The sequence below is a fragment of the Abramis brama genome, assembly GCF_963993115.1.
Source record: "Abramis brama genome assembly, chromosome: 4".
Lineage (NCBI taxonomy): Eukaryota > Metazoa > Chordata > Actinopteri > Cypriniformes > Leuciscidae > Abramis > Abramis brama.
Genome location: NC_139966.1, coordinates 31,408,622 through 31,435,065, shown reverse-complemented (window position 1 = coordinate 31,435,065; position 26,444 = coordinate 31,408,622). Strand labels below are relative to the sequence as shown.

At 37.7% G+C, this 26,444-nt stretch overlaps 1 protein-coding gene across 1 annotated transcript; it reads right to left on the bottom strand.

The window, feature by feature from the left end:
* Window positions 1–12,036: 12,036 nt before the first annotated feature.
* LOC311081267 (uncharacterized protein) lies at window positions 12,037–24,184 on the bottom strand. The gene is made up of 3 exons (XM_084111725.1): window positions 24,127–24,184; window positions 21,276–21,407; window positions 12,037–13,661 (listed from the first exon to the last, which is right to left on the bottom strand). The coding sequence occupies exons 2-3, from the start codon at window positions 21,358–21,360 to the stop codon at window positions 12,244–12,246; spliced, it is 1,503 nt and encodes a 500-aa protein (XP_083967851.1). The 5' UTR covers window positions 21,361–21,407; window positions 24,127–24,184; the 3' UTR covers window positions 12,037–12,243.
* Between the last annotated feature and the right edge of the window lie 2,260 nt (window positions 24,185–26,444).

The window sequence follows — 26,444 nt, the reverse complement described above, 5'->3', positions numbered from 1 at the left end:
TAAATTAACTGGTATAATATATTGCCTCACATCCACACTATTAATAAGAATATAATTCATGTTTACTGTTTTTTACAAACTAGTATGTCTAGGGAGTTCATACAAATCCTCTAAACTCATACAAATCCTCACATTTATCTATCCAGAAAATTATGTAAAATTCATTGTTTGATTGTTTGTAGATGTTTTCTAGCTTTGATGTAACTTCAGATCAAGCTTGAGGACAAATTCAGCTGTAAACTACAGTTTTGTTTATATATCTAATTGATCTCTCTTCCTCTCTGTTCCAGCTTGAGAAGTTGTATGCCCTTGGCATGAAGTCCCTGCTGCTGATTGCACATCCTCCTAAGGTGGTAACAGGGACATGCCAAATTCAACAAATGCTGCCACTGCATGCCCACCTTAGCACATCCGCTAAGACATGCCTTGACAATGTGGATGCCATCTACAAATTGATGGTTAAAGGTGAGATTGCATTTATTTAACCTTGAAATGCATACACATGCATATATTCACTATCCGTTGTACAATTGTCGGTGTTGTCCTGTACATTTCCAAACAGCAAAGACTAGAAATTCTGATCTGGCTGTAGCTTAGCTGCAACCTAGAGTCATTTTAAAGAGCTGGTATTGTGGAAAACAAGAACAAAAATTGCTTTGGGATGATGGCAGGAGTCACCTGTGCTTTAAAATACCTCACTTCTATCTCCTTGGTAGTTTTAAGTTATTGGAACTTTTGAAATCCGCAGCTAAAGTGGGAGCGCCGTTGAGGCTGAACTTTTTAATGAGTCACACTCACTGTCAAATCAAATATGCTGGAAGCTTTAGCACAGGCAGACTACCAGCAGACTTATGTAGTCACAGTTTGCATTTCAGCAAGATGACAAGCAAAGCAGGACCCTGGAAGTGTGCTAAATCTTAATTAGTGACCTCCAGCTAAATCTGATCAATAAAAATGTCAGTACTTGGATTATGTAAATTGATGCAGCTGTATGTCGATAAGCTTTTGCAGGGTTTTTCCTGCATAGAGGCTGCATTGTTTTGACTGGGCCTAAACACTCAGCTGGGAAGCTAGCGCAAATGGGAAACAGGACTTCCTGCGGTTTCTCATAAAATAAAAGCCGGGACTCTGACTCTATAGTAACGTAGCAACCAGGTTACATTGCTGTCTCCATCTCTCTCCTCTGTGTTCTGTCTCTGTCATGCAGGTCTGTGTGCTACACCCACACTTATAGCAGACCTATATTAAAGGCTGACGGTGGCTTCGGCTGTATTCACACAAAATCTGCCAATGTGGCTCCTTCCAACAGGGTTCTGTGGAGGTGGGGTCATGTTTATTTGTGCTTTAGAATGTAACCGAAGTGAAACAATCAGAAGACCTTTTATTTCTCTGATTCACTGCTTTGTTCTTGCTAACACTGCTCACTCTATTCAATCGCTTTGGAGCTCGCTCAATCGCCGCTCTCTCTGCATCTGGGGCCAACTTTGAATCATGTGTTTACAAACAGCAAGAGACAATCCTACTAATTTTGCCCTTAAAGACTAACTTGTGTTAATGTTAATGTATTTTTTAAAAACAATGGGAGTCAAAGTAAATCTACTACTTGTGCCACTGCGAATAGAGATTGGATGTGCAAAAAAGTACCTAACGGCATGAAAGTCACTGAGACCACAACCAGTGTTGGGCAAGTTACTCAGGAATTGTTACCCCTCCTGTAAAAGTCATAATATTACTTATTACAGGGAATTAAAAATTACTAGTTACGTTACTCTTCACGTTACTATATTACTTTTACTATCCCGCGCCCCGCCCCTTTCTAAAAAGTGACAGATAACCTGTTTAGTCCGCTTATTTTAGAAATGAATCCACTTTACTGGAACAATAATTAACATTAGGAGTCAACAGTCAGCCAAACTTTACACATTGCTGCCTCTCCGACCAGGTGATGCTATACAGAGAAGCAATGTGCATATTTAAAAATAATAAACAGTCTCTCCCAACTAATACCTATCTAATGCTATTTAACTAATAGCATATTGATAAGATTGATAAGAGGTTTTTTTACAAAACATATAACGTTTCCTAACATCACTGACTGAAATAAAAAATAAAGCAAGTCAACCCCGATTTTTGAACTAATGTATTTATAAGAGCAGTATTCAGTGTTTTTACAGAAGATTCAACTTTGCTTAACCCTTTGATCAATATAACATGAAACCAATTCATTTCAAAATGAAAATATTCCATAAGGACTGGAGGCAGGGAAACTAAGCAAAAATTATTAAAACACAACACAAATAAGGATTATCAGTCGCATGCTCTTAAACTACTGTATCTTATATATTAGTGAGAACATTTTCCACAAACATTGCAACACCATTTTGTCAAAGTGGTATCTGACTCTAATTTTAGAATACGTGTAACCACCAAAACACTATTTAATGAATTATCTTTATTCTTAGATACAGTAATCATGTTTTAGTAAAGAACAAACCTGATACAGGACAGTGTGTTTCCCGACGTTTCTCATGCCTGCCTGTGACCAGTGGATTAGTGAGGCATCTCTTCCTGCTTTTCCTCGTTTTTCTTTGAGGAAAGGCAGGGTTTTCCATGGCCATGGCAGCCTATATATTTGCAGAGCACTTATATCAGCAGCACTTATAATTGAGCATTATTCAGTAGTTGCATAAAAGGGTCTTACTAACCCTTTACATCACATCTATAAACAGCAATAGCAATTAGTATTTTCAGACTTAGGTATTTGCTTATCATGACAAGCCTTACCCTGGCATCATGGAGATGAGCATTATTAATTAATGCTGCCATGTGGATCCTGGCATCATTGGGATCATCAAAGACCCTCACGTCAGAATTGAGGGACATCACATACAAATACAAACAATACAGACACAATATAAAAACAATACACAAAATGAAGAAAGAGAGAAAGAGTGATCGAAAGAGACACATGAGAGAGAGAGTGGGTCTTAAAAGTGCTGTGTTTTGATTTGTGTGTGTATATGTGTGTTGGTGGAGTCAAAGTGTTGCAATAAAGCTGTAAAACATGAAAAAGCAAAAGATTATTAGAATAGCCTTTGTAGTAAATGAGGATTTCTTAATTGTTAGGACAGAGTAATTGTAATTATTAATTCAATATTTATCAATCACAACCACTACGTACAATAAAAAATCAATCCTTACTGTACAAATATCAGATTTGTACCACATTCACTTGACACAAGCAAGTACCTACACAAATTTTTATTTAGGCCTACAAATAATGGAAACAGTGGTCTTCTTCTGTCCTGTTGCGTAAAATGCTTCTCATAATATCCACTGCTCTCTCTAAACTGCCACTGCTCTCTCTAAAAGTAACAATTACCTTTTAATTGTCTTCTAAAATGCCAAAGTCTTACAAAAGTATGGCACCATAGTGTTACAGGATATTATATCTATAAGTTAGTGGTGGGTTGTCTCTCTATTTAATTATATCAGGTATGAACGGTCATTGACAATGAGTCGCACTGAGCAGTCAAATCCTCTGGAAAGACTCCAGGTCCACTGTTTTATTAAATATTGATGGACTTTATCCCAGTCCATCCCTGATTGCGATAATTCTCCTTAGTTGTGTCACGGAGTGACGAAAAGGCAGGGCGGAAGGGGGTGTTTTTTTTTGAGGGGGTGTTTCCCCGTCGGAGCATTTCCGGTGAGACACCGGGCCAGTTCCGGTTTTACATGTGATGGCCGATCGCGGGGTAATGAAGGAAGAAACGAGTGTCAGCTGCGAGAGATGAGGGAGGCGATCAGCGATTGGGACACGTGTCTTAATAATGGATATAAAAAGGCATTTTGGTGTGAGGAAAACAAAAAAAAGGAAGGAGTGGGAACAGGACAGATGACTGCAGTCTTGGTGGATTCTATAAAGGAGAACATTCATGGACTGAAGAATTAAAGTGCATCGATCATTCCTGGGACAGTTAAGTACCATGATCACGTTTATGATGATCTCTGAAGCCCTCTGATATTACCTGTATGTCTCAGCCTGAAAGTTGAATCCAGTGTTGTTGTGATCTTTCGAGGCTCGTTGTATCTGCTGACATCTATCTCCCATGCTGCCCTTAAGTTATAGTTCCCTGGGAACGGAGGAATCTGGACGAATACTGGAGCAAAGGCCTTAATTCATTGTGAGGGTGAGAATTGCAGTGTTTATGGTGATATAAGCACGCTTGAAGTCTTGAGTGTTTTGCTGAATACACGTGTGTGGGAAGAACAGTTCTGTCTTTAACCATGACTTCGACCAGTTGACTTGCTACCCCCCAAGGAACGCTGGGCCTTATTAACTGTTATGTGTGGAGTGTGTATTAAGCAGGAAAGAGCCATCTATCTCTCCGCTGTGCTGACGTGATCTGTGAAATTCCTTACCTAAGTGCTGTGGACTCGCCGTTTCTTATCTGAGTGCTGTTCACTGTCCGTCCTGAGGATTTACTGTGGAGTTCCTTACCACTGTCCATGTCAAAGAGAGTCTCCTACTTCTCAGCCATCTCAACCTGTCTTGAAGATCTGCTGTGAAATTCCTCACCTGAGTGCTGCCCACTGTCCTTCCTGAAGATCCGCTGTGAAATTCCTCACCTGAGTGCTGTCCACCGTCCTTCCTGCAGACCCGATGTGAAGTTTCTTACCTGAGTACTGTTCACTGCCAGCCCAGAGGATTCGTTGCCATTGTCTACGCCAGCGAGGGCCCTTCTTTCCGCAGCCGTCATATCCTTTGCCCTTGGAAGACGAAGAAGAGATCGATTAATGGATGCCCTGTTCTGAGAAAGTATTTTAATCTAATAAAGCAATACAACTTTGTATCTTATTACGTTGTCTTGTCTGTGGTGTTCTCTGGTCAGGCTCCTCAGGGTGGTACACTTTAAAAGGGGCGGCGTGCAAGGTCGGGTTGTCGCCCCGGCCTGTGACAGTTGCACTTCTGACATTTACTTTGCACTTTGAATAAAACTTTAACCACTACAACACGTTGTTAATTGTTGTCTTCACAACACATGGACAAATACATGAGTTTAAACTGATTTTGGTAGCTGGCAGTGCCACAATCCAACTGCGCCGGGGACAGCTGTCATTTGGCTGGCTAGCTAACTACTTTGGCGGGTAGCCGTGTAAATGATAATGCAACACTAACAAATTCAACCTAATCTCCAGGGATGAAACGCTACACAGATCTGGCTACAACTAAAGAAATAACCGCAAAGGTTTTGTGTGCTTTTTAACAAACAAACACCCCTTGGGTTGAGATACTTACTGTAGTCAGGTGGCGGGTGAAATTAGTGGTAAAAGCGCAGTGATTATGGGTAAGAAGCATGCGTGACATATCGTTGCTGTGGTAACGAGTGAAAGTCTTCTGATTCATAATAATAATTATAATAATATTTGCTGCTATGACGGAAAATACATTTGAAAAGAATAAAATATCGTAAAGGGTTTATTAACATAAAGGGAACAATCTATTTAACACAGCCTCGGGCCATTCTTTAAAACTACTCCATCTATAAATTGATAGTTATATCACAAACAATTTACTTTACACTATATACAGGAACTAATACACTATAATAAATGATAAAAGGAGGACGTTTCGTAAACTAGAAAACAAAATTTACCGCCGCCCACTGTGTGACGTTGTTGAACCAGGAAATCTGTGTCTCCACCACGACAAATGAGCCTCACTGACTTTGTATGGGTGTTGTTTTCGTGGTGCCGACGCGTAATTTTAACACATTATGTGCCACCACCACGTAAATCGGGGTTAAGGGGTCGTGTTCATTTCACGTATTTCTGTGAGATCAGGTTGAACTAGAACCTTCAGGGGCATCTCGACATTAACAACTTCAAGCAACACTATGATCAATCCAATTGCTCAAAGTAAAGTGTTTCCTTCTGGTCAAGAACCAAAAGTCACAGAAGACCTTGACATCCAGACTATAAAACTGATTTCAAAAACACAGGGGGCAAAAATCCAAATCAACAAGCTGTTGTAAACTCAGAATCGAAGACCAGGAGACTTGGTTGTTTCTTCAGCAGGATTGTTTATTGAAAACACAAGCTGTCGGTAGCTGCAGTCACCAAGTCTGAATAAGTGAAATGTTCTCTTACAGTTTATATACATTTAGGGGCCGGAACCAAAAAGACAGGTTTAGGAACCAGTTCTAGACTGAGAGTGCTGCCCACCCTAATTCACTCAGCATATCTATTCAAATGCTGAGACCCGAGGACAGGACTGGCAGGACTCTCTTGTTAAAACAAAATCCGAGAGCCATTAAGAGTTTCAGTAAAACAGGACTGAATTTATACCTAACCTTAACATGCTAAATTCAATGTAAACCTAAATTAAACATTTTAATAAATTTGGAATCCCACAAAGCTTTGTCCAAAATGTCATCAGTCACAGCATGACTTATAAATAAACTTTATTTTTATATAGCGCCTTTAAAAAAAATCTCAATGCGCTTCACACAACATAAAACCTACAATAGAACAAATAATGCATTAATAAAATAAAACAATGAAATGTATGATAAATAACAATAATATATCAATTATAAACAGTTATATAAAAGCTACCCTAAACAAATAAGTTTTCAGGGAAGATTTAAAAACACTAAGAGATTCAGCTTGCCTAATCTCCATAGGCAAGGAATTCCAAAGTTTTGGAGCATTCGCCGAAAAGGCCCTATCACCCATGGATTTAAGTCTAGTATTCGGGACAATTAAAAGGCCGGCTTCTGAGGAGCGAAGATCACGTACTGGTGTGTAAGGAGTTAAAATTTCAGTGATATAAAGAGGTGTCAGACCATGCAAGGCCTTATAAGTAAGCATTAGAATTTTAAAATCAACACGGAATCTGATAGGCAGCCAGTGTAAGGATTCCAGTACAGGAGTAATGTGATCCCCTGTTCTGTTACCAGATAGAATTCGAGCGGCTGCATTCTGTACCAACTGCAGTTTGTTAAGGGTAGCTTTTGAGACCCCGGCCAGCAAGGCATTACAGTAATCAATTCTAGAGAATACAAAGATGTTAATTAGCTTTTCAGCCACAGGTAGTGACAACATGGGACGCAATTTGGCTATTTTTTTAAGATGAAAAAATGATTTCAATCCAAAACAGCAATTGCGTAGATGCCCCACATGTAAAGTTCTCAGACAAATAAACAATTACCTAACAAAGTGCTCTGGAATCATTGAAGTCGATCAGGAAATGATCATCGAAAATGATCAGGTCCTTTATCTTAAAATATCAAATTCTGTTTTGTCCAAATTCATTCGAGCTGAAATGGACTTGTCAACAACTGATGCACAAGACATTGTGGAAATGCTTTTGTCAAGTGACAACCTTTTGTTTACGTACACCGACACCCTTGAAATAATTGAACTACAAAAAGCTCCAACAGGCAGTAATGATGAACTTCTGGACATTACCTTTGATGCCGACTTAGGCTGCATCTCATTTCTCTGTCTTACCCCTTACTCTTACCCCTTACTCTTACCCCTTCCCCTCAGTTTTGCGCGTTCATGTGAGGGGAAGTGGTGTCCCAATTCTCATTTTGATTAAGGGCTAGGGCCAGACGTAGGGCTACATAGCCCTTGAAACGAAGTTTGCGGACGACTACACTTGAAAGAGAGGGGTAGGAATTTCCCAGAAGTGAGTCGCACAAATGTAAGTATTTTCAGCAGTTTAAAGAATGTAGATGAGGAATCTCCAAACGAGATGAATGTGATCGAACACAGACCGAGTCAGCCAGTAGCTAACACTGATGCTAACTGGTGCTCAAGGCCGAGCAAACAGCGGCACTCAGCTCAGAGTGTAGCCGAGCACAGGACTCTGATAGTGGGTGATTCCACTAATGTGACATATATTGATATGTGTATCTCTTGTGTGTATCTCCTGTGTATTATGTTGATATTGTGCTTGTTTTTATATATCTTTTGGCCTTGTTAAGCACTTTGGTCAACGCCAGTTGTTTTTAAATGTGCTATACAAATAAAATTGTATTGTATTTTATTGTATTGGTTAAGCCAGTCTGTCTGCTTCCTGACCTGGGCCCCAATTTGTCATTTTTTATCTCTAAGACTATGAGCCAAATTACTAGAGAGAAGAGCAGCACCATCCCAGGATGGATGAATACCATCTCTTTTCAACAGGTCAGGTCTGCCCCAAAAACTTTTCCAATTGTCTATGAATTCTATATTATTAAGTGGACACCAATTAGACAGCCAGCCATTGAGTGAACACAATCTACTAACTATCTCATCACTCCTGCGAACAGGAACGGGGCCAGAGCAAATTACAGTGCTTGACATCATACTTGCGAGTTCACACACCTCTTTAATATTAATTTTGGTGAGTCGGAGACGAACATCATTAGTGCCGACGTGAATACTGATCTTAGAGAATTTACGATTAGCATTAGCCAGCACAGATGTCAGGCGCTCTGGCTCCCGGCAAACATGTGACTATGGTGGCTGGTGTCTCTATTTTCACGTTCCCTGTGATCGAATCACCAATTACTAGGGCACAATCAACAGAATTCTCAGTGGGTGTTTCACTGAGGGGGCAAATCGATTTGTTATGGTAATCGGAACGGAAGAGTGTTTGTTTTTTTTAAATCTGTGACTAGAGCGATCCCTCACTGTCACCCATTTGCCTTGCTGCGCAGGCACTAATTCAGCTGGAACCAACTCATGTAAAGAGTTCACTATGCTAGGCGCATCCAAAATAGTATCTAAAGCTCTAGAACTCTTACTATCCTCAATTTAAGTTTGGATGCGTGTCTCTAGTTCTGAAATCTTTTCCGTCAGCCTGACTGTCTCCTTGCATTTATCACATATAAATCCTATATTGCCGACATAGAAGGCTATGCTAAACATGTGACATGAAGTGCAGGTGACAATAACAGGACAGGACATTACTCACCGTGTTTGTTGACTGATTCTTACCCACCTGGGCTTTTTATGAACTCAAAGGCGCGAACGTGCGCGAGAAAATAAATAGAAAATAACAGCGCACGGGTGGCGCGTTAACAGGCTAGCGAATTACTAGCGTGTTGTGCTAATAATAACGGAAGCTAGCGATGTCAGGTTAATCTGAGATGTTGGGTAAGCTGTATTTAGTAGTATAAACAACTAGAAATGATAGTAAATGATGGTTCAAAACAGAAAGAAATACAAGGCTAAGACGGAGCTTACAGCACCGAAGCAAACACACTCACAGCAGGCAGCGAGGCAGACAGGAGCAATCGATCAGCGATCCAGAGATGAAAGCTGAAAGTCCGTATTGCCCAGCGACAGCCCCGAAATCTGAAGGATCTGGAGAGGGTCTGTATGGAGGAGTGGGCCAAAATCCCTGCTGCAGTGTGTGCAAACCTGGTAAGAACTACAGGAAACGTATAATCTCTGTAATTGCAATGCAATTACAAATGTTTCTGTACCAAATATTAAGTTCTGCTTTTCTGATGTATCAAATACTTATGTCATGCAATAAAATGCTAATTAATTACTTAAAAATCATACAATGTGATTTTCTGGATTTTGTTTTAGATTCCGTCACTCACAGTTGAAGAGTATTTTATGATAAAAAATTACAGACTTCTACATGCTTTGTAAGTGAGAAAACCTGCAAAATCGGCAGTGTATCAAATAATTGTTCTCCCCACTGTATATATATATATACAATCCTAAAGGATTATTAGGAACACCTGTTCAATTTTCTCATTAATGCAATTATCTAATCAACCAATCACATGGCAGTTGCTTCAATGCATTTAGGGGTGTGGTCCTGGTTAAGACAATCTCCTGAACTCCAAACTGAATGTCAGAATGGGAAAGAAAGGTGATTTAACCAAATTTTGAGTGTGGCATGGTTGTTGGTGCCAGACGGGCCGGTCTGAGTATTTCACAATCTGCTCAGTTACTGGGATTTTCACGCACAACCATTTCTAGGGTTTACAAAGAATAGTGTGAAAAGGGAAAAACATCCAGTATGCGGCAGTCCTGTGGGCGAAAATGCCTTGTTGATGCTAGAGGTCAGAGGAGAATGGGCCGACTGATTCAAGCTGATAGAAGAGCAACGTTGACTGAAATAACCACTCGTTACAACCGAGGTATGCAGCAAAGCATTAGTGAAGCCACAACACGCACAACCATGAGGCGGATGGGCTACAACAGCAGAAGACCCCACCGGGTACCACTCATCTCCACTACAAATAGGAAAAAGAGGCTACAATTTGCACGAGCTCACCAAAATTGAACAGTTGAAGACTGGAAAAAATGTTGCCTGGTCTGATGAGTCTCGATTTCTGTTGAGACATTCAGATGGTAGAGTCAGAATTTGGCGGAAACAGAATGAGAACATGGATCCAACATGCCTTGTTACCACTGTGCAGGCTGGTGGTGGTGGTGTAATGGTGTGGGGGATGTTTTCTTGGCACACTTTAGGCCTCTTAGTGCCAATTGGGCATCGTTTAAATGCCACGGCCTACCTGAGCATTGTTTCTGACCATGTCCATCCCTTTATGACCACCATGTACCCATCCTCTGATGGCTACATCCAGCAGGATAATGCACCATGTCACAAAGCTCGAATCATTTCAAATTGGTTTCTTGAACATGACAATGAGTTCACTGTACTAAAATGGCCCCCACAGTCACCAGATCTCAACCCAATAGAGCATCTTTGGGATGTGGTGGAACGGGAGCTTCGTGCCCTGGATGTGCATCCCACAAATCTCCATCAACTGCAAGATGCTATCCTATCAATATGGGCCAACATTTCTAAAGAATGCTTTCAGCACCTTGTTGAATCAATGCCACGTAGAATTAAGGCAGTTCTGAAGGCGAAAGGGGGTCAAACACAGTATTAGTATGGTGTTCCTAATAATCATTTAGGTGAGTGTATATATGCTGGTCCAAATAAACTGGATACTGACCCATCTTTCAAGCGCAAGCGTTTTGCGAATCCGATGTTGAACTCTGAGATTTGAGAAGCTGTCATCAGTAAAATTACATGTTGTGGGTGGGCAGACAGCGTACAACATATGCAGGCATTATGCAAATTTGACATAGTGACATATAAATGTAATGTAGTGGGATTTGAATTACAACGGGTTTAGGTGGTTCAGAGTCGATCCTTTCTTTTGGGAGACAATAACTTTGTTTATCGTGCACTTTAGACCTTACAACTTTGTAGAACTCTTACATTCACAAACAGCTATATGACACACCACATGCAAGGGAATATTTGAGAAACCATAATAGGGTCACTTTAATGGCATCAGAATGGCCTAAAATCCCTGAATCGAGGTGTGCAAACCTCACATCACACCCAAAAAGACTTAAGGCTGCAATCATTGTAAATGACACAGTCTCACAGTTAATAAAAAATATTTTTTTTTTTCAAGTGTATTTTGGTGTGTTTAGTCATTCTGAATGGATCCATATAGTAGCTAAATGCAGTCAAGTCAATACAGCAGGTTTAGTTGTCTTTTGGCATCATCATTTGGTCCTGTATGGAATCACACCTTGTACTTGTTTGTATAATAGAGCTCTAAACAAATTTTTCTAAACAGTTTTCAGTGTTAGTCTGAGCACATACATTGTAAATTATTATTATTATTTTTTTTACAAATTAAAATTACATTCTTGAATGTCTTCATTTGCATAGTAGGTCTGAGTTATATGGACTGAAATTATTCGAATTTCCAGGGTCCTAAAGACCACAAGTGTTTTTAAAGGACTCCTGCATTTACCTTTAAAAAAACAGTTATGGGACTGTCATACTCTAACTTAATACAGGACTTATTAAAAAATGTTGCAGTCAAATCAAATCAAGTTTCAGACAGGACCAGCGGTGACACGCAGCTGGAATCAGCTTACAAATTCCATCAGATGAGGTCCAAAGCTAACCATATTCAAGTCCAAATTGACAATAATGTTTACCTGTGCATTTAAAACCTTTAACAAAAATTAAAATAACAGTGCAATGTTCATGGTTTCATTAAGTTTGTCCTTTTATTTATACTTGTTCATGTATATTAGGTATGTTTACATGCACAAAATATCAATACAAATGAATCCAATCCATTTTCAGATTCTAAAAGTTGTTTATCCGTTTCCTAAACTCTGCCATTCAATTTACATATTCATGTTACATGTGAAGGAAAAAAAGAGAGCAGAAAATCATCTGGTCCACATTCAGTTGTGGTGTGAAAGTAGCCTTGATTTAACACAGATACGCATTTTCTGGTGACATTTTAAACTTCTGAGCCATTTAAATCTTTTTCCACACAAAGAACACAAATAGGGTCTGACATCTGCATGACTTTTCAGGTGTATTTGTAAGTGTGACAGCAAAACAAACTTTTTGTTACACTTATCGCAATTAAATAGCCTTTTTCCAGAGTGAATGCTCAGGTGATTTTTGAAAATGCTCCTTTTTCTAAACCTCTTGCCACACAGCAGTTTCTTTCCAGAATGAGTTTGCAAATGATGTTTCAGGTCTCTTTGACACGTAAAATTCTTTTTACACTGTAGACACTTGAAAGGACTGTCTCTAGTGTGAAGTCTCATGTGAGTGTCAAGATTTCCTTTAAATCTGAAACTCTTTCCACAGTGATGGCACACGTAAGGCTTCTCTCCAGTGTGAATTCTCATGTGAGTCTTAAGGTTTCCTTTAAGTGTGAAACCCTTTCCACACTGATCGCACATGAAAGGCTTCTCCCCTATGTGAGTTATTACATGCTTCTTAAGGTGATTTCTATCTGTGAAACTACTTCCACACCGATTGCATTTAAAAGAGTTCTCTCTTGAGTGAATTCTCATGTGCTTATTAAGGGTCACTTTATGTCTGAAACTCTTTCCACACTGACAACATGCAAATGGCTTCTCTCCAGTGTGAATTCTCATGTGATACTTAAGATTTCCTTTTTGTGAGAAGCTCTTCCCACACAGTTTGCAGATGTAAGGGCTCTCTCCAGTATGACCTCTCATGTGGATATCAAGGGATTCTCTATATGTAAAATTCATTCCGCAGTGGGTGCAGGTGAAAGGCTTCTCTCCAGTGTGAATTCTCATGTGAGACTTGAGGCTTACTTTATGACTGAAACTCTTTCCACAGTGAGAGCACGTGAAAGGCTTTTCTCCAGTGTGAATTCGCATATGATATTTAAGATTTCCTTTTTGTGAGAAGCTCTTCCCACACAGTTTGCAGACGTAAGGGCTCTCTCCCGTGTGACTTTTGATGTGGGCATTAAGAGTTGGTTTATATGTGAAATTCATTCCACACTGAGGGCATGTGTAAGGTTTCTCTCCAGTGTGAACTCTCGTATGATTCTTGAGACTTGCTTTATGACAGAAACCCTTTCCACAGTGATGGCATGTAAAAGGCTTCACTTCAGTATGCATTCTCATGTGATTCTTAAGGTATTTATTAAACCGGAAACTCCTTTCACACTGTTTACATTTGAAAGGCTTCTCTTCAGAGTGAATAATTTCATGGCTGTTAGTCTTTTCAGTCTGTGAGAAATGAAAAGATTTTTCTCCAGTTATGAAATCATGATCTTCCTCTTCCATTTCATTCAGTTCTTGACTCTCCTCTTTCAGCGCCATCAGGTCTACAGCAGAAAAAGACAAATACAAGTTAACCCCAGTTTAATGGCACAAAGCAACAGACACCAAGACATTTCAGTGTTTCCCATTCACTAACTAGATTGTGGCGGCCCGCCATAGTCTAATCTGTCCCGCCTCAGTTTCATAATGAACCGAAAATATATTTAAACTTCTCTCATAAAAGGTCTTTAACATTGTGTTTTGATCAGAAATATGGCTTTATCCTCTAATCAAATAGCAAAAGGCTGAGACTAAATAAGTCTGTTCACGCTGCACATTTCAAAGCGAAGTGCACACTTTGTCCCATTTAAGGCGAGACACGGCAGGCAAAAACATCGTTTTTTTTTCCACTGGTCAATTTTGAGATTTTGGGCTATATGTCTTCAATAACATTTTTCTTTCATGTCTTCTTTCAGACTTGTGCTGAAAAAGTCCAAAATGTTCAAAATGTCGAAAGATATGCATGTAAAATTCTCTCAGAAAAACCGAAAACAGTTGTCATTAGCAAGAAGTCACAAGGGATTACCAGCGAAGACAGAAGATGAAGAAATGCCATCACATAGTGCGTTGATGTGTAAACTGTCGTTTGGAAACCAGGAGTGTTCAGACAGCGGAGGTAATCAAAGCGCCACACAGCAGTGGCTGATAGTTGCGCATTTGAATGAACTGATCAGTGGTTTAATTTGTCCTAATTGCGCAGGGACAGGGCTGAAAGTTAACATCGATCCGAAGAATCATGGGTTCTGTAGTAGTTTAGTACTGCAGTGCAGTCTCTGCAAAGAAGATAGGTACAGGCAAAGTGTCTATACATCTACGTGTATTCCTGGTCTTCATGTTAAAACGTATCAGAGACACCAAATTGATTCTATAATTTAGGGTACACTGCATGTCCACTGATGTTAAATATACTTATACAATCAAATTTCTTCAAACAAATTGCATTTTATGTGTAAACTTTAAATAACAATTGTATGTGTGGCAGAAATAGACTCAAGAGCCTTCTAAATTGCATTTAATTTCAAGTGCAAGACTGAATTGAATGGTTTTTATAACACCCGTAACAGTTGACAAACTCTGAAGTAAAAACATGTTTTTAATTTAAAAAAATGTAAAAACAGTTCATGTTTAAGCTCTGCAGATAACAGATATGTAACACTGAATTAATATACTATATTGAGACACTTAATGCTCCACTGAGAAAGGACAGTGCTCTTGTGCTTTTTTGCTGACATGTACCCTAAATTAGAGAATGAGTTACTTAAAAGGTATAGAAAAACTCTCTCTCTCTGTGTGTGTCAAAGCAGTTTACAGAAATTCATAGCTACACGTCATATATTAAATATATAGGTGTCACATATATACTATACTTTACACACTTATATATACAAAACAATTACATTACACAACATTTCAGTTTTTGTATAATATAATTACTATCTGTACAAATATGTAATTGTGGGATCCTAAAGTGGTTGTGAGTCCCTCAGGCAGACACATATCTAGATCTCAGTGGAGCTGCTGTCCCCTCTCCTAGGAGAACTTCCAGTTAACTTTGGGAAGTTTTATTCTTTTAGCTATTTTTCCAAGGTGTAAATCTCTTAGTAAAGATACTTTTTCCCAGAATGGAAAAACTTATTTTTGCTGTAATGGGAAACGTTTCATCTCTTGTCTTACATCTAGTCTTACATCTAGTCTCTCTCTCTCTCTCTCTCTCTCTCTCTCTCTCTAACATGTGTGGCATTATAGATAATGGCCTCCATCTATTTGTGTTTTATAATATAGATGAACAGTTAGTAATAAGCTATAAATTTAATTTCAGTTGCTGAAATTGAGAGAGGCTTGGAGTCACTGCAGAGAACCAGGGATCAGATGCCAGAGGATGCCATGATAAATATCAGTGTGTCTTTTGATGGCATTTGGGGCTATTCTAAACAATCAAGGGTCACTGGATCAAATGAAGGCAGAAATATGGGCAGGTCTTCACCACTCCATGTCTAGTGATGAAAGTCCTACACACACACTAGGTGTAATCCATCCTGGTGTTGGTACAGGAGAACAGAGGAGGATGGAAAAAAGCCAGAGAGCCATAGTCTTCACACAGGGAACTTTTTATCATGGGAGGTGGGTCAGAAGCTCATCCCTGTCTATCACCGGATGTCCAGTGACAGCCTGCTCAAGCGCATGCAGCATGGAGGCACTCAGAATGCCAACGGATGCCTCAACTCGGTCATATGGGCCCGATGTCCAAAAACAGTCTTTGTGGGGAAAAGCAGAGTTGAGGCTGCAGCCAGTATGGCTATTTCTATATTTAATGAGGGTGCCTCTGCCATGCTGGCTGTGATGGAGAAACTGTGGCTTCAGAGCACAGTCGTAACTGTCAATGCAATGAAGGATGACGACATGGTTAAGATTTCAAAAGCCAATAGTGTCCATTCCGCTAGTGCAAAACGGAGACGTAAAAGTGTAAACACAGCCAAAAAAGTGAAAAGACACCAGCAGGAGATGGAGGAGGGCCCTACATATGGTGCTGGCATGGATATGTAGACTGTAAATGAACTTGGGGGAACTAGGTGTAAAAGTTGTGAAGTTTGTGATCATTTTGAAGTTTGTGATGTAATGGGCTTCAGTTGAAGGCCATGTTGATGTGTTAATCCAAACAAGTTCATTTAGCCTACTATTTGTATTTATAAGTGATTCTTTCTTATACGACAGGTTTAAAGTTTGTTGTCATACCTTGACAGTTTCGACTGCTGACTCTGCAGTCATCTTCAGAAGCGTCATGCGATGTTGCTGTGGGTGTGATATATTTCGTTTTTGTCACACCTGTGTGATGGACTGTTGATGTGTTGTGTTGTTTTGATGTGTTGTTTTGGATGTTATGATCAGTGATGGATGAAGCAATAATGAGTTTTGGATGTTATACAGTGTGATACATGGATTTTACTTGGACCTAAAGCATATTTTGTCTGTAATTCATGGCTGGCTGACCAGACTGGCTCTGGATCAGCCGCGCAGGCATCAGGCTCTGGATAAGCCGCGCAGGCGACTGGCTCTGGATGAGCCGCGCAGGCGTCTCAGCCACGCAGGCGTCTGGCTCTGGATCAGCCGCGCAGGCGTCAGGCTCTGGATCAGCCGCGCAGGCGTCAGGCTCTGGATCAGCCGCGCAGGCGACTGCCTCTGGATCAGTTGGGCCGATGAGAGGAGGGAGATTGGAGAAGTCATCATCCCTGGAGATAAGCTCGGTTGTGCAGATGCCTGGCTCAGGTTCTGGCTTTACTGGGCAGGCGACTAGAGGCTTGACTGGGAGATCCAACGGGATGTGGAGATCGGGCTGGACGAGAGGGTCAGGCTGGATGAAAGGATCGTCCACGACTCCCACTGTGAGGGAAGAGCCACACACCCACAGGGTGTGGTCGATGAACTCAGTGAAGGGGAGATGAAGATCATCCAACAGCAACATCTGTTCAAGTGGACTGCTCAACCCGCTCCAAAACGCCATCTTTAGAATTTCAAGATCTTTACTCACATCTTGATAGTAGACGAGGAATTTATCCACATACTCCTCCAAAGACAACTTCCCTTGCTCTGTTTAGTTTTTAAGGTTGGGTCATTCTGTCAGGGTATTGCAGGTTGAAAACGAGGAGACAGGATTTCAATGCAGCTGGTTTATTCAAAAACTCAGATTACAGGAATACTCAGGAATTTAGGAAAACTCTCTTACACAGGCTTAGCGACAATGAAGACAATACAATGACCCAACAAAGACTCAAAGAAAACACATGGCTAAAATACACTGGGAAACAGATCAGAGAGATAAGACACAGCTGGGGCAAAATTAACGAGATAATAAATGGGGTGATTAACAGGGCACAGGTGAGACAGATGAACTAATGGAACAGACAGGGGAAAACTAAATCACAGAACTAAACTCAAACAGAGACGTGACAGCACCTGAGTGGAACTTCGATTAAGGGTGGAAAAGGAAAACAGTGGTTAAGGTTAGACATTAAGAAACAACTTGGTTAAGGTTGGCAATTTACACATCTTGGTTATATTTAGGAAAGTAAAACAACTTTTGTTATGTTATGTTTGTATTTATATGTAAGAGAAAAATGCCTAAGTCATGGCATATTCTGCCTAAGTCACTTTTATTTGTTAGGCAATTGATGATGGGTCTTTTTCTTTTTGCATACTTGTTCACACATCTGGTTGAATGTACTGTTATAATATCAATAAAAATAACAATGTGATTTCTAAAAATTAATTTTTTTCTTGTTTTCCAAAAACATTGAAATATGACTTAGGCAATTATGCTATGAGGCTAACGATATGCAAATTAGCGCATATTTAATTAGATATAGCCTGATTATCATATTTAAACATAAAATTACAGAGAACTTGCAATACATTTTTTTCTCCTATTCATGCAAGTAATCAACTGGTAAAGTTTCATGGTGATAACTCTAAGTTAAATTTTTTTACCCTATTCACCTGTAGTGTCTCGCCTTAAAGTTCAGGTACAAGTCAATTCAAGTAAAGTCAATTCACAATTTTTCTTTGTTAAATTTGCACACTGAATGCATGTGATGGCGATGTGATGATATTTTGCTTGATATAAGGACGGTAATGATATAATGTATATCTTAAATGATTAAAAAAATAAATGAATAAATAAATGGATAAATGAAATGATGGTGATAATAGTGATCTAAATATCTAAAAATATAAAATTATAACCAAATCAAATCAACACCTAACACACACCACACATGATTTTAATGCACCAAATGCTGATTTGAATGCACTTCACCTTCTTTTAATGCACCACCTCAGCTAAGGCATACATACAAATAGTAACTGTACTGTGAATGAGAATTAGAAAAAGAGGAAGGAAAGAGAAAAAAAAGGAGAAAAAGAGGAAAGAGAAAAAAAGGAGAAAAAGAGGAAAAAGAAAAAAAAAGGGAAAGAGGGGAAAAGAAGAAAAGGGGAAAAAAGAAAGGGGAAAAGAAAGAAAAAAAGGGAAAAAAGGACATGTCAGTGTGGTATGAACAGAAACTAGGAGAGGTGTGGTATGTGTTAGGTGTGGGGTATTGTTATTGTTATTATTATTATTACTACTACTGTAATTATTATTGATATCACTGTCACCGTCATCGCAAAATGTTATCATCATCGCCATCTTTAGCATTACTATTTTTTTTAATTATTATTATTTTTTATTACTATTGTTGTTTATTATTATTATATTATTATTGATATAACTATTGCAATTGTACTGTCAATACAAAATATTATCATCGCCATATTTAGTATTACTATTATTACTGTTATTACTGTTGCTATTATTATTGATATAAATGTTGTTATTATTATTATTATTATTGATTTTATTTAATTTTTTTGTTAGTGTGAGTACCACTACTGTTATTGTTACCATTATTATCACTATTATCAATGTTATATATTATTATTATTATTGATATTACTATTGCCGTCAACACAACGTATCACCATCCTTAGTAACATTATTGTATTATTACAGTTATTATTATTACTGATATTACTGTTACCGTCACCACAAAATATTATCATTATTATTATACATGTTATTACTATTTAAATACTTCTACTATTACTATTATTATTTGTCATTGCTGGGGTTTTTTTTTGTTGCTGTTATTATTACTGCTGTTTTATTGTTGTTTTTGTGTTTTGTTGTTGTGTTCTGTGTTCACCTTATGTTGTAAGTTTTGCACTCCTAATAATAAAATAAAATTAAAAAAAATTTTGCACACTGAACTTAAACTGTTCTTGAGGAGGGACCAAGGTCCACCCACCACAGTCTCACAAAATCTTGTGGGAAACACTTATTTAGATAAAGCATCAAAACCATCTGTATGCTGGATCCCATACCCACTAAACTGCTGAAAGAGTTGTTTAATGTAATCCCTAAATCTCCTCAACATTGTCAACTCTTTGCTTTCTGTAGTACATGTCTCAATAGCTGTTTCCATCACCCTGTTTTTATGCACATTTTGAAGTATCACATAAAAAAATGGGAGATGGAAACACCAAATTTCGAAAGAAAAGTTTTTAAGCTCGCTTGAGGTGGTTTTTGACCTGTGTGAAAAAGTTAATGTGAATAATGGGAGATGGAATCACATTTGCAAGACTTATCAATGAACATTAAACGTGGATATTTTTTCATTCAAGAACTTGTTCAATAGCAAATAAAAAGTTGTTGTTTTAAGTATAACCTGTGATTTATTGTTTCTTGCTCCTTTCTCTACTTTCTCATGTCAACCAAGTTTCTGTATGGTCAACTGTGTAACTGCTGTTTTTAATTTAAAAAAATACTCAGTTGCCGACTGTACAACATGTTTAGTGTTCCCACAAGATATTTTTCTTCCCAAACAGCATATAATTTTTTTTTACTTGTTTGAGAAACTGTGAGGATCATTTAACAACTTTTATATCTCTAAATATTTTTCTGTAAAGTCTCAATGATTACAATTTTTATTTAGGTAAGTGGATACATAATTGTCAATCAAGTGGCTATTTAAATTCTAGGCAATTTTTCCAAGCAATGAACAAATACTTATTTTAGTTGACTAAACATCATGACTATATCTAACATCTGCTTTTTGGAGAGAGAAAAAAAATCCAAAACCCTGAGTTTGGCTAATAGAATAAGTACTTGATTTTAAGGGTTTTATGCAAGGTCCTGTTTGTGTTTTGGAAAGTAAACTTGTTTTCTTCACATTTCCAAAAAATACCCCTAATTACAGAATGATCCAAGATACTTGTATGACATTCTTTAAAAAAATATCATTCATTTCTGTAAAGCTCAACATTTAAAAGGCCCAATGAAGTGCCTTGAAACACGGAGCATTATTCAATGTGTTGACGTAATTTCCACTGAAACAGGAAGACAGGGCGGGACATATCGAACAGCCACTCTATTTTTTTTAAATAGCTATTAGCGTTTCGTTTATATCACAGCTCGCCAGAGCCGTTGAGCTCGATAAAGCCACAGTTTCCTCCTTATCTCTAACCGTTTGTGCAGAATTCAAAAAGGTCCAATACGTTTTGTGGTCTGCGCAGACTCGCGGATATGATCCGCTCTGGATCATAGTCACTATCCTGTATCTAGACCATCTGGATTGTGAAACCAAACTTCATTCGCCCCCATGGAAAGCATATTTACGCTGTCTGAATCATTCCTTATCCCCTATATAGGCTAGTGCACTATGTCATTCACCATGTAGTAACAAGTGACCGATTTCAGCCGCAGCTTCTGTTTATAATGTAGGGGGCGGGACACTTCAGATTCTAGAGAATATTTGATTGGACATGAAAATCTGATGAGAAGCTGAAGTGCAGAGTGATGTCATCAAAATCATTTATCCAAATTGGTGGAAGTGAGAGACTTTAAGTTTTGAATGCTTAGGCTATATCTTCTAAATGCGAATTTTGTAAAAGAATTTGGAGCAGACTGGCTTATAGATAACAGTAAGGCTAACATATTCACACTAAAAGCCAAAAAACTTCCATTTTGATATCACTTGGACTTTAATAAGAATCGAATGACTGAGTTCAGCTTTAAGAATGAAACCAACCTGTTTGTTCCTCAGTATCTTCTTGTTTCACACTGAATGTTTCTTCAATCTTCATGTCTTCCCTCTCCTCTTTAATAAACGCCATCTTTATAATAGCGTGTCACGTGGATTGTTGCTTCACCAGGAGTTTTTCTGTGTGTTTAGAGTGACATATCGTCATGTTTAAGATGAGAATAATTAAGAAAGACAAATAAACCCTTGCTAAATCTCAATCGGCTACCTAGTTCAGCGCACTGGTAAGAGAGTAAGTCAGAGTTAATGCTCAGTGAATCTCGAAAGCCCCGTTGCTCTCATGACCGAATTCGTGTTTACAATAAACCGATTCGCTACATAGAGAGCGAAGTGAGACGCACATTTTCTGTTACTCATGTGAGGATGCACTTTACTGACAAAAATAACTATCATTTAAATCAACTCCAGGAGGTGGTTTCTCTTCAGCAATCGGATATCTATCTGATCAGTAAAAACGCATTAAGTGACCAGGGGTAAACTATTAGTTAAACCATTACAATGTTATCTTTAATAATAAATAATTAACTTTGCATCACTTGTAAGAATTATACAATTGATTGGACAGTTTGAATCTTCTTCTTCAGTTTTTTGGCGCTTTGCATCCGGTGTGCATATAGTCATCTACTTTTGCTGTTGTGCAGTCATGATTTACTTATATTCATTTCTTCCAATCCGTTTACAATCTTTCTATTCTTTATCACATATACCTATTCATATCTTCCTCCTTTAATAACTACTCGATGCTCCATCCTATTCCATCTTTTGGGGTCAGTAAGATTTTTAATGTTTTTAAAAGAAGTCTCTTCTGCTCACCAAGGCTGCATTTATTTGATTAAAAATACAAACAAAAACAGTAATATTGTGAAATATTATTCCAACTTAAAACAGCTGTTTTATGTGAATATACAGTAAAGTGTAATTTATTCCTGTGATCAAAGCTGAATTTTCAGCATCATTACTCCAGTCTTCAGTGTCACATGATCCTTCAGAAATCATTCTAATATGATGATTTGATGCTCAAGAAACATTTATGATTATTATCAATGTTGAAAACTGTTATTTACATTTTTATTTAATGATGCTATGATGAATAGAAAGTTCAAAAGAACAGCATTTATCTGAAATCTAAAGCTTTTGTAACATTAAACACTACTGTTCAAAAGTTTGGGGTCAGTAAGAATTGTAATTTTATTTTTGGGGGAAAGAAATAAAATAAATCAATACTTTTATTCATCAAGGATGAGTTAAACTGATCAAAAGTTACAGTAAAGACTGTAAAAAAAAAATTGTGCACAACTGTTTTCAACATTGATAATAATAATGAATGCTTCTTGAGCATCAAATCATCATATTAGAATGATTTCTGAAGGATCATGTGACACTGAAGACAGCTTTGATCACAGGAATAAATTACAGTTTAAAATATATTAAAATAGAAAACAGTAATTTTAAATTGTCATAATATTTCACAATATTACTGTTTTTTTTTATTGTTTTATATCAAATAAATGCAGCCTTGGTGAGCAGAAGAGACTTCTTTTAAAAACATTAAAAAATCTTACTGACCCCAAACTTTTGAACGGTATATGAATTTTATTAATATTCTGTATCCTTCTCTATCTCTATTAAAATCATATCCTAATAAATATTTCAAATCCTTATTTACCTTACCTTTTTTGTTTAAATATGCAATTAATTATTTTCTTTCTTGATCATACCTTTTACAGTCATATATTATATGCTCCACTGTTTCCTTCTCCCTACAATTCTCACACAGACCAGTCTCATCATGTACTCCAGTTATGAAAAGAGAAGCGTTCAGTCTAAATCTCATCCTATTAATTATGACCTCTTCTTTCCTATTTCAACCACTTATACTTCTTCGTTAATGATATTTTAAAATCGGGAATATATATTCCTACTCCTGTAAAGCCTGTTTTTCAGGCTCTAGATCCATCAATATAATGTGTATACCTGCATAGAATTTCCTGTACGTGCTTACATAATATTTATCCTGACTCATTTCCTCCCATTCCCTTTATCTAATACCTCTAAATCAATTGTAACACCAGGAATTATTCATGTTGGGACCTCTCACCATACAGGTGACACACTATATTCTATGTTTTCAGTCTGATATTTCTTTGCTAATTAGTTCATATTCCATCCATATCCACTCTCCCTTTATTTAAGTATTCCCAGCAATTATTTAAAACATCTTTAGCTATATGATTTCCAGTAACTCTTTAAAGATAGAATGACAATTTATCTCTCCTCAAACTCAATGGCATTTAATTAGCCTCTACTATTAGTGCATTGACTGATGCTGTTTTAGTCCTAAGCATATTCTAAGAGCTCTATACTACATCCTATCTAGACTCCTTAATAATGTTTCTGGTACTATATGGTTATCCGGACCACACGTGACCACACGTAGCCTAAATAACCCCCCCCCCACAACTAATCCTAAACCTACCAATACTAAGGGGGTAAATGTCCTAATGTTTAAAAAAAATTCCTAATTTGTTTAAAAAATTCAGAAATAGGTGTGGTTTTTGAATAAACTTTGTTAAAAAAATTCAGAAATAGGTGTGGTCCGGATAACCGTATTGAACCCTGTTTCTGATGCTGAACTATAAATCATGCATCCATAATCAATAATAGACCTTAGCAATGCTTGATATATTGTTAACATTGATATCTTTCTGCTCCCCATTCTTTCCCAGCTATTGCCCTCATTACATTTAAAATCGCCCTGCATTTTTATCTATTTCCTCAATATGTTTCTTCCAGGTTGGACGGTTCGATTTAAACAACTAAATTGTTTTAAAACACAAACCTTTCTTCAGCCGAATCACAACAGATGCAGGACAGCGGCGCAAACTTATGACGTCACATCGCCAGACCAAAATAAAAGTCCTGTAAACACGCAAAAATGACAAGAGTGCATGCATACTACCGTTCAAAATGTGGCATTTATACCAGATATACTTTTATTGAAATGCAAATAGTGACAAATGTGATAAAAAAAATAAAATAACAGAGTTTATAATACAGTACATGTCAAAAGTTTTTTTTATTTTTATTATTATGTTTTGGAAAGAAATCTCTTCTGCTCACCAAGGCTGCATTTATTTGATCAAAAATACAGTAAAAGCTGTAATATTGCAAAACATTATTAAAATTTGAAACAATTGTTTACTAGTTTAATATATTTTAAAATTTCATTTATTCCTATGATCAAAGCTCATAGGATTCAGCATCATTACTCCAGTCTTCAGTGTCACACGATCCTTTAGAAATAATTCTAACATGATCATTTGATGCTCAGGAATTTTTTTTAATTATTATTATCAATGTTGAAAACAGTTTTTTTCTGCTTAACATTTTTGTGGAAATGATTTGAACACAAATATAAAATTTTCACTTCAATCAGTGGACAATAATCCTTTATATTGCAAAAAGTATTTTAACAAAATTGCTCACATAAAAGAACATTTTCAATAAGATCAAAGACAGACCAAATTATCATTTCAATCCCAATCCTTGTAGAAGACAGATTTATTTTTCAGTATGTATCTTTTATTATGGGGAGTAAAATTATGTTTGTAAATCCATTTCCAACAAAGGAAACCTAGGAAACGCACATGACATGCAAGAAAAAAAAAGTAAACATTTCCTCGATTTACTAAATCGTGTGGATGATTTACTAATTTGTCCCTTGAATTATAAATCGTGCGCACAATTTACTATTCATTCCCTTGATTTACAAAATTGTGCGCACAATTTACTATTTCGTTCCCTCAATTTGCTAGATTGTGCGAACAAATAGGTTCTGCTACTCTGTAAACGACAGAGTATTAAGTTATTTCCTAGCCTCACTACGTCAGACTTCGTACTTCCGCTCAATTTCATTTCGCTTCTGTACTCAGTCTGAGACAGCGTAATAGCTTTCCGCTTTCCTCCGGCCTGAAAACAGCCGGCCAATCAACGAACAGAGGGCGGGCTGAGAGCCGTGACGACGTAGACACTGATTGTACCGTGGATGCGTAGATTTACTTCACATAATCTGCAAAAGTCGTTCACAGCCATGTTCACTCCGGTATTTCGCTCGATGGTTTTGTTTTCGCATCATACATGTGTTTACAGTGGAAGTTAGATGCGGCTGAGCATGCGCATAACACACGCCATAACCAAACGTTATGTGATTGGCTTACGGGTAACCAATGATTTTAAACTTCAGACAAGCGCCCCCTGCGAGAAAGAAAACGCTTTTCAATTATGCCATGCAAGACTCTTTCTACGAAGCAAAGCGAAGTATGGAAACTTTGGACGGAATGAGAGATGTGCAAACCCAACGTCGGTACAGTTTCAGTTTCGATTAAAATAAATTTGTTTAGACTTGGCTTTTAAAATGGGCTAAATATTGTTTGAAATAAAGGGCACATAGGCTATTTTTATAGGCTACTACTGTATGTATATTTTTTATTATAGCCTACATGTCTGCTTATTTTTCATTCTTGTTGTTTTCTGAATACCATTCATTTAAGGATTTGTCATACAGTAAGGGGAAATAAAACATGCATAGCCTATGTTAATAGTGTTTGGGTTAGGGTTGCATTTTATTTACCGGTATTTTACACTATTTCTGAATAGGCTAATAATAAAATGTATTTTTTACAACGATTTCTCTCAACATGATAATGTGACGTGACTTACACTCAGATAAGCTACATGCATTAAATTTACATTTATTAATTTAGCAGACGCTTTTATCCAAAAGCGACTTACAAATGAGAACAATAGAAGCAGTTAAACTAACAATAGGACAACAATATGCAAGTGCTATGGCCCTTCTCAGTTTAATCTAATGCAGTACGTTAATTTATTATTATTATTATTATTTAAATAATAGAATAGAAAAGAAGAGAAAGTGTTAGTATTACTGGATCAAGTGCTGTCGAAAAAGAAGCGTCTTCAGCCGTTTCTTGAAAGTGGCTATGGACTCAGCAGCTCTGGTTGAGTTAGGCAGATCATTCCACCAGCAGGGAACAGTCATGGTAAAGGTCAGAGAAAGAGATTTTGTGCCTCTTTGAGATGGTATCACAAGACGTTGTTCGCTAGCAGAGCGCAAGTTTCTGGATGGCACATAAGTCT